This window comes from Geotrypetes seraphini, chromosome 1 (genome assembly GCF_902459505.1).
Source record: "Geotrypetes seraphini chromosome 1, aGeoSer1.1, whole genome shotgun sequence".
Classification (NCBI taxonomy): Eukaryota; Metazoa; Chordata; class Amphibia; order Gymnophiona; family Dermophiidae; genus Geotrypetes; species Geotrypetes seraphini.
In genome coordinates this window covers 454,093,553-454,107,750 of record NC_047084.1, presented here as the reverse complement: position 1 = coordinate 454,107,750, position 14,198 = coordinate 454,093,553, and the positions used below count along the sequence as shown (strand labels likewise).

At 43.8% G+C, this 14,198-nt stretch overlaps 1 protein-coding gene across 3 annotated transcripts in view; it reads right to left on the bottom strand.

The window, feature by feature from the left end:
* The window catches only part of WNK3 (WNK lysine deficient protein kinase 3), a 464,585-nt gene that overhangs the window by 68,895 nt on the left and 381,492 nt on the right, over positions 1 to 14,198 (bottom strand). For all 3 annotated transcript variants that reach the window (XM_033921773.1, XM_033921790.1, XM_033921782.1), the window contains one exon: positions 12,586 to 12,797. In XM_033921773.1, the coding sequence (XP_033777664.1) occupies positions 12,586 to 12,797 (212 nt within the window). The remainder of the gene's footprint in view (positions 1 to 12,585; positions 12,798 to 14,198) is intronic.

The following is a 14,198-nucleotide window of genomic DNA, read 5'->3' as shown; positions in this document are numbered from 1 at the left end:
TATCCGCAGTGAAGCTCCCTATCTGTTCATTCACTTCACTTCTGGGATGAGCTGGGTTCTTGCGGTCTTCGGGACTCAGCGTGGTATCCATTACGCTGCGTGCGAAATCCCCTGTTCCAAGCTCGCCTCTGTCCTGGAGCTCATCTTTCATACCAACTGGTAAGAGAAACTCCTCCAATGTTCGCTATGCCGATACTTTGTGTGGGAGGGGAGGGGAGGGGAGTCGGTTTGCCTGGGAATAAACACGGCTTCCCTGGGAATGAACACGGCTTCCCTGGGAATGAACACGGCTTCCCTATTCGCTTCACCATGCTTTTTTTCCTCTGGCGGTATGGAGCACAAATCAGAACTAGAGAATGACATGGTGGCTGTTACCCATGGCTAGCCATGGGTAACCCGCCAAAATGGTGAGGAAAAACCTGTGTTCACCCTGGCTACGGGAACAAGGTCATTCACTGCCCCGTGGAGCGGTGAATGGCCTTGTCCCCGCAGTTAAGGGAGGGAACACGCGCGGTCACCTATCGCGCTCCCTCCCTCCTTACTGTCGCTGCCGAGTTCAAACAGCTCCCTTTCTCCCTCCTTGCCCCTTACCTTTGTGGCCGCGAGTCTAAACTGCCTTCTTACAGCAGCTGGAGTGTTGAAGCTGCGTGTGGCTGCCGTAAAGGTCATCTCTGAAGCAACCAGAAGTTGCATCAGTGACAACCTTTACGGCTGCTGTAAGAAGGCAGTTTAGACATCGCCGGCCACAGGTAAAGGGCAGGGAGGTTTGTCGGACCTGGCCTGTTATCCGTGGGGGTGGGGGGTGAAAGCGTCACTTAAGTAAGGGGCAGGGAGGAGGAAATGTGGGGTGGAGAAGAAAAGATGCTTAAGGAAATGGGTAAAACAGAGTGGGGAGAAGGATGCTGAAAGCACATGGGAAAGAGAGGGGGGAGAAGGACGCGGAAAGCACATGGGGAAGACAGAGGGGGGGGAAGGATGCTGAAAGCACATGGGGATGACAGAGGGGGGAGAAGGACGCTGAAAGCACATGGGGAAGACAGATGGGGGAGAAGGACGCTGAAAGCACATGGGGAAGACAGGGGGGAGGACGCTGAAAGCACATGAGGAAGACAGAGAGGGGAGAAGGACGCTGAAGGGAAATGGGGAAGAGAGAGTGGGGAGAAGATTTTGGCAGGGAAGAAGACAGAGATGCCAGACTAGGGGGGGAGTGGAGGGAAGAAGATGGGTGCCAGACCAATTTGGAAGGGGGGACAAAGGGAGAGGCACAGTAACAGAGCAAATGGAAGACGCAGAGAGAAGAGAGACAGTGGATGGAAGGAATTGAATGAGAAGATGAGGAAAAGCAGAAACCAGACAACAAAGGTAGAAAAAAAAATTCTATTTCTTTTTTTTTTTTTTTGCTTCAGGATAAAGTAGTATATTAGTTGTGTTGATAAAAATTTATAAACAAAGCCCTGCCAGCTGAACATCTCTTTCTCCAGTTCAGCAGCCAGAACTTTGATTTATAAGGAAGGAATAAGCTAAATATTGCAGTACTGAGGCTTGTATGGATGCTGCGGGGACGGTGACGGGGCGGTGAATGGGATGGCAGTGACGGAGACGGGGCGGTGAATGGGATGGCAGTGATGGTGACAGGGCGGTGAAGGGGACGGTGGGCTGGGGACGGTGCAGTGATGGGGACAGACAATTCTTTAGGTGCCACACCAGTCCAGATGAGAAACATCTCACGGGGTCCCAGCAATCATAAGGTATGGAGGGCTATGTATGTTAATGCACACAGTCTAGGCAATAAAATTCTGGAATTTGAGACTGAAATAATGACTGCTGACCTGGATGTAATTGCAATTTCCGAGACTTGGTTCACGGACTCTCACAGGTGGGACATGGCTATACCAGGTTACAACTTACTACGTCAAGACAGAGAGGTCAAGTTAGGAGGAGGAGTGGCACTATATACCAAAGAAGCCATCAAAACTACGAGAATCACAGATGTCAAATACACCGGGGAATCCCTCTGGGTAAACCTGGCCAGAGGCAATGAAAAATGCCTGTATCTTGGTGTAATATACAGAACTCCAAAACAGCTAGAAGACAAGGACATAGAACTAATCAATGACATAGAGAATATCACTTTACGGGGGGATACGGTACTGCTGGGGGACTTCAACATGCCCGATGCAGACTGGAACACACTCTCAGCATCAACCAGCAGCAGCAGAAGGCTATTATCCTCACTAAGGGGAGCACGACTCAAACAATTGGTATTAGAGCCCACTAAGGACCAGGCGATACTGGATCTGGTACTCACCAACGGAGAAAGCGTCTCCGTTGGTGAGTAGCGATAAGCTAGCCTCCAGCTACCACAACATGGTATGGTTCAACCTCAGAAAAGGATTCCCTAAAACAAGCACGACAACAAAAATACTCAACTTTCGAGGCACAGACTTTAAACGTATGGGAGACTTCGTCCATCGGACACTGCAAAACCAAGCTGTATCCGACAATGTGGAGGCTATGTGGTCAACATTGAAATCTACCTTACATGTAGCAACAAACCGCTACATGAAATTGGTAAATAAACGGCGAAGAAACAACAGACCCCAATGGTTCACGCAGAGATCTCGGACCTCGTTAGGGACAAGAAACGAGCATTTATTTCCTACAAACGCTCGGAGGATAAGGAGGCTAAAATACAATATACGGCCAAGTCTACAGCTGTCAAATCGGCAGTCAGAGAGGCCAAGCTTCGAGTAGAAGAAAGCCTAGCAAAGAACATTAAGGAAGGGGACAAATCCTTCTTCAGGTATATTAGTGATAGAAAAAGAAACACAGATGGGATTATACGCCTTAGAAAACCTGACAGGAATTATGTAGAATCTGATACAGATAAAGCCGAACTACTAAATGAATACTTCTGCTCAGTCTTCACCGTGAGGCGCCAGGGTCCAGCCCACAGCTGCAGGCAAAGCAAAGCTCGGAAGACCCGTTTCGGAACTTCAAGTTTAAACCAGCCAACGTCTACGGCGAGCTATCAAAACTCAAGGTGAACAAAGCCATGGGACCAGACAATCAGAGTGCTCAGAGAGCTGTGTGATGTCCTAGTGGAACCGTTATCCATGCTCTTCAATCTCTCCCTGAGTATGGGAAGAGTACCCTAGGACTGGAAAACAGCCAACGTCGTTCCTCTGCACAAAAAGGGTTGCAGGGCAGAGGCTGCGAATTACAGGCCGGTGAGTCTCACATCGATAGTGAGTAGGTAAGCTCATTGAAACACTAATCAAGCATGAATTAGACACGATCCTGAACGAGGAGAATCTACGTAACCCCCCACCAACATGGATTCACCAAGGGCAGGTCCTGCCAATCCAATCTTATCAGCTTCTTTGATTGGGTAACAAGGAAGCTGGACTCGGGAGAGTCCCTGGACGTCGTGTACTTGGACTTCAGTAAAGCTTTTGATAGCGTCCCTCACCGCAGGTTATTGAGCAAGATGAAATCCATGGGACTAAGGGTTACTCTAACTGCATGGGTCAATGACTGGCTAAGCGGTAGGCTTCAGAGGGTGGTGGTAAATGGTAACCTCTCTAAAACGTCGGAGGTGACCAGTGGAGTGCCGCAGGGCTCAGTCCTGGGTCCGATCCTCTTCAACATATTTGTAGGAGACCTAACTCGGGGGCTTCAAGGTAAAATAACACTATTCGCCGACGATGCCAAATTATGTAACATTGTAAGTAAAAGCGATTTGTCCGACAGCATGAAGCAGGACCTGCTTTTATTGGAACATTGGTCCTCGACCTGGCAGCTGGACTTCAACACAAAGAAATGCAAGGTCATGCATCTAAGCAACAATAACCCATGCAGAACGTACACACTGAATGGGGAGACCTTGGCTAGGACTGTGGCAGAACGAGATTTAGGGGTGATCATCAGTGAAGACATGAAAAATGCCAATCAGGTGGAGAAAGCTTCATCCAAGGCCAGACAAATGCTGGGTTGTATCCCTAGAAGCTTCGTTAGCCAGAAACCCGAGATCATTATGCCGTTGTACAGAGCCATGGTGAGACCTCATCTGGAGTATTGTGTACAATTCTGGAGGCCACATTACCGTAAGGATGTGCTGAGAGTTGAGTCAGTTCAGTGAATGGCCACCAGGATGGTCTCGGGGCCCAAGGATCTCACATACGAGGAAATGCTGAACAGATTGTGGCTATACTCTCTCGAAGTACGTAGGGAGAGGGGAGACATGATTGAGACATTTAAGTATATCACTGGTCATGTCGAGGTGGAAGATGATATTTTCTTTCTTAAAGGACCCTCGGCCACAAGAGGGCATCCGCTGAAACTCAGGGGAGGGAAATTTCATGGCGACACCAGAAAGTATTTCTTTACAGAAATACCATTGGAACATTGGAACAAGCTCCCAGAGCAGGTGATCATGGCCAACAGCGTGCCTGATTTCAAGACTAAGTGGGATGCCCACGTCGGATCTCTACGAGGGCAGTGTAAAGGTATTGCCACCTGAGTGTGATATCTAGGAGGGTAGTTAGGGAGGGTTAATAGAGTGGGCAGACTTGATGGGCTAAAGCCCTGTTCTGCCGTCATTTTCTATGTTTCTATGATTTTTGCCCCGTGTCATTCTCTAATCAGAACATACTCTTACACATCCGTCTCTGCTGCCATCTTGCCCCATATGAAAAGGCATATATTCTTTGTAAGTTTTTCTATTCTTGCTTATGTAAAAGGAACTGCTGAAACAGTTAACATTTTGCCAAGGAAAAAAAACCACAAGGCCTTTTCTTTTTGCGTTCTGAGCTCTGTGTCTCCATTGTGTTCTGTAAGAAACATTTGTTACAAGAAACATTGCTAGACCTTAGACAGGACAGTATTATCAAGTTTTCAAGTTTCAAGTTTAATAAGGTTTTTGATTGATCGCTTAATCATATTTCAAAGCGATGAACATAATAAAATTACAATACTTAGGGAACATACAATAATTAACAAAAATTAAGTCCTGAAGGACTATTGACAAACTTAACAAACAGATAAAAATAAGGAAAAAGGTAAGTGAACTACAAAATATTTAAAAGAAGCAGAAAAATCAAGGAAAATACATTAGGTAGGGGAAATAAAATAATTCCATAATATTATACAATAAAAATGAATTAGCCAGAAAACTAGGTAACTAATTATCAAAAGCATCTTTAAAAAGAAAAGTTTTAAAATTACTCTTAAATTTGTCAAGATTACGCTCTTCTCTCAAATAGATAGGAAGAGAATTCCAAACTTGAGGGGCTGTAACAGAAAAAATATATTGTCGTCTAGTATTAATGATCTTAAGGGAAGGAATTGTCAATAAATGCTTCCCACTATTTTCCCCCTCCCCTTATTTTTGCTACCTTTTTCTAGTTGCTTTTATGTATCCTGTTACCACATATGGTCTTTCCTACAGTCATATGCTAAAAATACTGACCCATGTGAAATACTAAAAAAGGTGTATGCAGTACTCTGAATAAAGAAGAAGAGAGAGAGATATCTTTTTGACTATTTGCATGTGTGTTTGTGATTTTCTTTCTACAGAGGTGTTCCTGGATGCATCTGTAGTCAGGACAGCAGAACGAGGCTAATACAAATTGGGACCTGATCGTTTCACCATATTTAGAGCATTTTGACTCATATGTTGAAATGATGCCTTCATAATCATTATTTACATACATTTACATGTTGCATTTTAATATATTTTAAAATCATTTTATAATTAATATGTTTTTTATACATTGAATACTTGTATGTTTCTGTATTTATGTTACTTGCTATAGACTCCTGATGCAGGCCTTTCTGGCCGTAACACATACGTGTTGTGTTTCTATTGCAATGAATAAAGCACTGTAGCACCCAGTGGTCGCCTTCACTGTCTTTTTTTTGGTTTCTCTGGTGTGAGCAAGTGATTTCTCCTGTGTTGGTCACTTTCGCCCAGGGAACAACATCTATTGTGGCTGCCATGGAACCCAGCACTTGGAGATAAGCCATGCCGATGGAGCTGGATTGGCTAGCAAATTTGATATTTGAGAACAAAGCTTTTGTATGCATGCCTCACCATGTTGAACAAGACGCCCAGAAATTCTAGGGACTAGTTCGGAGTCAACTGGCTCTTTCAGAAAGTCACTAAACAAACCAGGCTTTTCAACACTCAGACCACCTGAGACACCACTTGTCCTTTGGTGAATAATGGAGCCCTGAGCAGCCAGTCGTCCAGATATGGATGAACTTGCAAGTCCATTTCACGCAGGTGGGCCAACACTACTACCATCACCTTGGTGAAAGTGTGAGGGATGAGTACTGATAATGGCTTTACAGAACATGAAACCTCAGGAACTGTCTGTGGCCTGGGAACATGGGAATATGCAAATAGGCCTCTGTTAGATTCAAAGAGGCTAGGAATTCACTCAGAGCCACCGCCACTATGACAGAATGAACTGTCTCCATGCAAAAGCAGGGAACCTTGAACGTTGCAATCTAATCTAATCTTCATTCCTGAGTAGGCGCAAGGCGACTTACAGAGAGAAGGTGGAGAGAGGGGAAGGGCAGAGCCAGGGAGAGGGGAAGAGAGAAGACTTAAAGCTGAATTGAGGGGGGAGAGATTGAAAGATGCATATAGATTCAGGTGTCAAAGAGAAGAGTTTTCAGTTTCTTCCGGAATAAGGTGTAGCTAGTTTCTATTCTGATTGTTTCAGGGAGGTCATTCCAAGTTCTTAAGCCCAGAAAGGTTAGCATAGAATGAAAAATACGCCTGTATTGGAGATTTTTTTGTGGTTGAAAGATTTAGTTGAATTCTGTTAAGGATTCTCCTAGAAGTAGACCATGCCTTTGAGAATAGCTGGAAAAGGGGGACAGCCGATTTTCCATGGAATATGTGGTGTATGATGCATGATATTTTGAAGTTTATCTGTGATGGGATGGGTAGCCAGTGCAATTGTTTGATGAAGGCTGAGATCGAGTTGTATTTTTTAAGTTGAAAATTAGTCTTACAGCTATGTTCTGGATTAGCTGTAGTCTATGGACTAGAGTGGTGTTGATTCCCATGTAAGTGGAGTTAAATAATCCAGTTGTGGCCAAAATCATAATCTGTACGATCAGGGCAAAATGGTGCTGATGAAAGTATGGTCTAGGGCAGGGGTGGGCAACGAGGGCTGCAATTCAGTCGGGTTTTCAGGATTTCCCCAATGAATATGCATGAGATCTATTTGAATGCACTGCCTCCATTGCATGCAAATAGATCTCATGCATATTCATTGGGGAAATCCTAAAAACCTGACTGGATTGCGGCCCTTGCCACCCCTGGCCTAGTGAGTCTTAATTGTCGCATGGTAAAGATGGTCTTTTTCCGGAGGCTGGAGATTTGTGGTTCCATCATGAGTGCGTCGTCTAGGATGCAGCCTAGAATTCTGGAGGATTTGTCCATGGTGAGGGTGCTGCCAGATTGATAGGTGATGTTTATCAAGAGCCCTCTGTTGAGCGGTGTGGAAGCAAATAGCTTTGGTTTTGGTGGCGTTTAGTTTTAGTTTGTTGATAGTTGCTCAGGTTTGAATTCTTTCTATGTTGTTTGAGATTTTTTGGGTAGTGTATGGCTGGCTGTTGGTTATGGGAATGAGGAGAAGAATGTCATCTGCATAGGACATTATGGTTTCATCTTCAAATTTGATGTGTCCGAGTGAGCTCATGAATAGGTTAAATAGAATGGGGGATAGCAGGGAGCCTTGTGGAATTCCACAGAAATCCTTCCAGGGGTTGAAGAACTCCTTGTCCTTTTTGACTGTGTAATCTCTGTTCTGTAGGAAGTCGGTGAACAATTTCAGCACTGTACCTGTTATTCCAATTTCTGATAGTTTATTTAGGAGCAATTGGTGGTCTACAGAGTCAAATGGCATAAGATCCAGATTAGGTTTCCAATCGTCTGAGCCTTTCTTTTGCATGATGAAGTATATGGAGTATTTGCCTGAGCCTGAGTCTTCGGACGGCACAAGTTCTATGGCCTAAATCTCCAACAACCTTCTCACTGTGGTCTCCACCCTATTTGCTTTTACTGGTTGCCCCACTGGGGAGACCACAAACCAGTCCATTAAGGTTGGGCAAATTCCAGCTTGTTACTGTTCTGGATGATTTCCAGAACCCAATGATCTGAAGATATCTGAGCCCAGATCTGCAGAAAGTCTGACAGCTATCCTTCTATCTTGAGAAGGACCACTCAGGACATGACGTCATTGTGTCTTTTTTAAAGGTGACACAGAACCTGAACTGGAAGCCTGGTTGCATCTGGATCTGGAAGACCTCTCTCTGTATCCTTGGAAGAATCTCTGGGAAGTGGCTCCTGCGTACAGCCAAGACTGGCTGGAGCCATGAAAATTGGAGCATCCTTAGCTTCTATAAGCTCTGGGTCTGCTGTTGGGCAATGATTTCGGATGACGATTTGCTGCTGCGCTTGCCATGAGATCATCCGGTCCTTCATCAAACATTTACCTTTTGAAGGGAAGTCTGCTGAGAGTAACTTTGGAGGTGGAGTCACTAGCCCATTGCCTGATCCAGAGCATTCTGTAAGCTGATATCGAATAAGCTGAAGCTTTGCTCACGAATCTGATATGTCATACAGAGCATCCACCGAAACAGGAAAACCAAACAAAAACTGCAGACAATGTATACGATGCAGGCAAGAATTTATTGTACCAAAGTTAAAATGCAGTAATAAAAAAACCTTTTTACCAACCTTTTTACCAATCATAGCTTATGCCCTCCGTTTATCCGATCCTCATACATTTTACAGACAAGCTTGCAGGTTTTTCAGTAAGTTCGATTACTCAGAGCTTTGGCTCATATGGTTTAAAATAAGTATTGTTAGGATTTGTGGTACATATTTGTATATATGTTTTCCTACATATTTTTTCCTACATATATATATATATTTGCATATAATTTACCATAGGAGTGTTGATATCATTATGCTCATGATAACTTCATACCAACATTTTCTCCCCAGCTCTTTCCATTTTTCTCATGTTATTGATATGCTTGGAATACTAGCACATCTCGAGTCATCTCTTTCTGTTATATTATATACTTTATGATTTTGAGTTCATTTAAACATTCTATATGATGTTATCTTTTGATGCTTTTTATTATAGCTGTTACCTTTACGATCATCCATAGTATGTTTTTATTTTATTGAAAGCTCTCATCATACAAGCATGCCTCAAATAACCTTTTTCTGCTCTGTTACATTATATGATCTTATGTTTTTGTTTTTATACAAAGAGATTTTATTCTAATTGCAAGTTACACATTCTATTTGATGTTATGTCCCATGTTGCTCTTGATAGCAGTTATTTTCATTATTTTTTATAGTATGTTTTAATTTCATTAAAGAATTTTAACTATAGGCCTTATATATTTTTTTATGATGTTTTTATATGATGTTATGTTCTTATGTTTTTTATGATAGTTGTTACCTACATTTTTTGCGGTACATTGTATACCTTATTTACCATGGTAGGTGCTTTCTCATCACAAATCAATGTCACAAATTGGCACCTCTGGTGATATAGAGATTCACCTATTGTTCCTGTGTCACGTTTTCCGTTTTTGTTTTCACTTTTATTATTTTTTTGTTATTTGTTTATGTCTCCACTCCATTTTTATTAATTTTTTATTCACTGCATGTCATTCTCTTTATATACTTTTATGTTCTTTACTTTTTCCATTTTTCATTTTGTGTCAGTTTGTTTTGCACTGTGATCCCTCAACAAATATCATCCATCCTGTTGATATCTTATTATCACACTCCTTCAGACATGGCATGGCAACACCACTCTCATTTTATTTTATTAGTTATTCAGTTCTCTTAATATTGAATATTTCAGTGTTGTATTTTTATTCATTAGGACCCCTGACTAAGGCGTGTTGTCCGAAATACAGACCGTGTTGGGTCTCTTGGTTGATAAAAAGGTTTTTTTATTACTGCATTTTAACTTTGGTACAATAAATTCTTGCCTGCATCGTGTACATTGTCTGCAGTTTTTGTTTGGTTTTCCTGTTTCGGTGGTTTTTCTGCAGATTCGGTTGGATTTTTCTTTTTGTTGCTCTTTTATACAGAGCATTCACCCCATAATCCACTCCTGCTAGAAGGAGCTTGGGTAAAGGATTATTTCTCTCACGCTCAAGACTTAGTAACCTGGTATGACAGGCATGGGTTACAAAAAACGCCACTGTGGCCACTGATTCCTAAGGCCAAAGTCTCGAACAGCCTCTTGAGAACCACATCCACTCTGTAATCCTGCATATCTTTTAACACCACGCCTCTGTCGCTTGGCAGGGAGGTACACCTTGCAACTTGCCCTACCAAGGAATCAACCTAGGGCTGAGCGAACAGCTGGTGACACTCTGGAGACATGGGATACAGCCGAGCCATGGTCCTGGCAACCCTTCTGGCACCGTGAACAAAACATTAATGTCAGGATGCCAGGGAAACATAAGTGGGCTCTCACTCCACTTATGATAGAGGAAGAAGCAGAAGGGACCTGCTGGGAATCAAAGTGTAACTCCTGAAATGAATCAGCATTCATGACCAACAGAGCAGAGGGCTGGAATAACTGGAGAACTGTGGGATCATGCCTAATATCAAGAGCCACTATGGGGGTCTAACAAACCTGACTGCGACCCTGCATCCCCTGACAGGGAGGGCGTGTCAAAAAACAGCAATGGCAAAGTAAGAGGCCCATCCAAATCACCCTCGGAAAGGTCCTCTAGAGCCTGGCACACTGCATCCAGCAAGGTAGAAGCACCCTGGGAGCCCCGCCCCCTCATGTACTGTTTGAAGCATTGACAAACATCTCCTTGAAGGTTGACTTCCTGGAAGGCTCTCCACATCAAATTAATAAATTCTGGAGAAAATGCTGTACTAAGCAGCACTCAGTCTCCTGTAGAGGACTTCAGTTTGTCTCTTTTGGGCTCCGCTGCATCCATGCCTCTGTGCTTAGGACGACCGCCATTCAGGGGTCCAGAAAGGAAAATCGTTCTAACGGGTTTCCAGCCTATTCTTTATCTATAGAGAGTGAAGGAGAGGCAAAGCTGGTTGCTCCCGCTCCTCCCTTACATGATGTGTGGCACATGGTGCAAGGGTGCTCATCCAGCACAAACCTGGCATGAATTTGGGTCAAAAGAGCCTGAGGAGCCCTGGCAGTTTTGAAGAAAAATGAGGTGATTTGAAGCTCCAGGAGAACTTGGGGGGGGGGGGGTAATCAGGAAAATCCAAGATGATTGCCATAGCAGCATTTTGGTGCCCCCAAAACAGTAAAAGGATGATTAAAAACTAGCAATTTTAGGGGGACGGAACATGCAGGAACCTTCAAAAACAAGATTTTCAGCCACCTACCCCCTCCCTCCCCAATTTCTTTCATAGGCTGTAACAGCCTTACTCACTGTGACCTTTTCTGGCAATGTGCTGCAGCCTGTCACAGCTCTTAAGGTAACTGGATCTGAGTGAAGAAATCACTGCCTTCAACAGAACATCCTTCCAACACTGAATCTTTGGGCTGCTAGTCTGACAAGTGTCTGACTGAGCTTCCAAACCCTGCAGACACACAAAAAATGGGGATGGGGGAGGTGAAATGCAGCCGGCACCCTGTGAGACCTCGCTGGGCCCCCTAGAGATGCCTAACAGCCTGTGCTCAAACCCCTGCAAGCAGCTGGTGAGCAATGCTACCAGGGGATAGTCCTGAGCTCCAAAAATGCTTCTGAAGGCTGGCTAACAGGTATCACAAGGGGTTGGTCTATCAGCTGCAGACCTCAGTCTGCTTCTCCTCTACACAGGCAGAGCTGGACCCTTCACCAGGGGAGCTTCCAGCACTGAAAGATGAAGAAAACATGTTAAAAAATGACCAAAAATAAAGAAATAAGCAAAGCAGAGCAGAGCAAACACTCCTTCAGGCTCACATACAGAAGGGAAAAACTGTAGGGGACAGCAGAGCTCTCTGTGAAGTAGGAGGGATTCAGAAAAAATCAGCAAGGTTCATGGGCACTGGGATATAACCTGCTTGTCCAGAATGACACACCTATTGCACTAGAACAAAATTTAAAAGGCTACCTGACAGAACATGTGGATGAACTATTTTACAGCATTTCAAGACTAAACACCAGAACAGTCAGACACAGTAAATAGTAAGAGAAGGGAAAGGAAGGAGAGAGAGAGGGGGAGGCCAGCAAATTTAATTTCAAACTAATGACAGCCTGCAGCCTAGTCTTAGACACTGTGTCCTACTGATAGATGACATATGGATGTAGGCTCAACCATTCTCTGAGAAAAGGTGAGCTATGGTAACAGAGAAAGAGACATTCTCTATATGAAAGAGGTCAGTAGAAAAGGGACATCGAGTGCTTCTACTCTGTACTAGATCCAGCTTCCAGTAGCAATATACCATCTCTAACCAGCGAGGCAAAAAAGTTGTTTCCTGATACACCCCAATGAGGATACTTGCTGTGTTCACCTGAAAGCTTTCTTGCATCACTTCCTAGGTCAACAGTACTCTCTGATTTACTTACCAAGGCTACTAATGCCGTTCTCAATGTGCAGCAGAGACTGAGGACGGCTGCGCAGCTTGTTCTTCACAGACCGAGGTCGGCGTGGAGATTGGGGCTGTGACGAACTCTCTCCCAGCTCAGATTTGCATTCTCTCATGGAATGGAGGCGTTCATATAAAGCCTGAAGCTCCTGGTTCTGTTGTGCTTGAAGAGTCACCACCTCCTGAATGTGTCTGCAGAAGAAAAAAGTCAAATGATGTCCTTTCGATGGAGATGAGAGTAGCCACTGTACAGAGGAAGCAGGAAAGGAAAGGGGATAGTTGTACAGATGTGCAAAGAAAACAGAACTGGGAAAGAATATAACAAACAGAACTTCTTCAGCAGAAAGAAAATAAGGAAAAGGTTGGAACAAACAGCTCTTTCCATTAGAATACAACAGTTGCCATTGAAATACAGAAAATCAGGGAGAGTCTCTATTTGGGTTGCCCTAAAATAAATGCTAACATTTCCACATATATGAGACTTCTATTCATAGAGAAAAGCAGGGCATTCTGATAAGATACATAAAAAGGATGACACAAAAGAAGGCATTCTGCTTATAGATAACTTCAATATATTAGATGTATATTGAATATACTACTTGTAGCATTATGAAGGACTGGTGAAATTTTGGATGCCCTTCAAAGAGAGTTTCTTAGGCAACAATTTAGAACAGTAAACTAGAGCAATGTTTCTCAACTTTTTAGGTAGCAACTACACACAAACTTCAAAAAGAGATTTGGTTCTTACCTTGATAATATATTTTCCATTAGATAAGAACATAAGAAGTGCCTCTGCTGGGTCAGACCAGAGGTCCATCGTGCCCAGCAGTCCGCTCGCGCGGTGGCCCAACAGGTCCAGGACCTGTGTAGTAGTCCTCTATCTATGTCCCTCTATCCCTTTTTCCTCCAGAAAATTGTCCAATCCCTTCTTGAACCCTAATACCGTACTCTGTCCTATCACGCCCTTGGAAGCACATTCCAGGTGTCCACCACCCGTTGAGTGAAGAAAAACTTCCTAGCACTGGTTTTGAATCTGTCCCCTTTCAACTTTTTTGAATGCCCTCTTGTTCTTGTAGTTTTTGAAAGTTTGAAGAATCCGTCCCTCTCCACTTTCTCTATGCCCTTCATGATCTTGTAAGTCTCTATCATATCCCCTCTAATTCTCCTCTTCTCCAGGGAAAGAGCCCCAGTTTCTCCAATCTCTCAGTGTATGAAAGATTTTCCATACCTTTTATCAAATGCGTTGCTCTCTTCTGAACCCTCTCGAGTACTACCATATCCTTCTTAAGGTTCAGAGCCCAATATTGTTCGCAGTACACTCCAGATGCGGACGCACCATCACCCGATACAATGGCAGGATAACTTCTTTGTCTTATCCACTATTACCCCCAAGTCCCTTTCTTGGGTACTCTCACTCAATAACATCCCTCCTATCGTATAGCTGTATCTTGGGATAAGGATGGTATGCTGAACCAAGGGTCTTGCATCCGCTCCCACAAGTCTGTTGCAGGAGATATTGATCACTATTTTCAGCACCTCCTCCTGCTCTCTGCTGTCTCCAGTCAGTTAAGTTTCAAAGCCGGCGACAGCCTT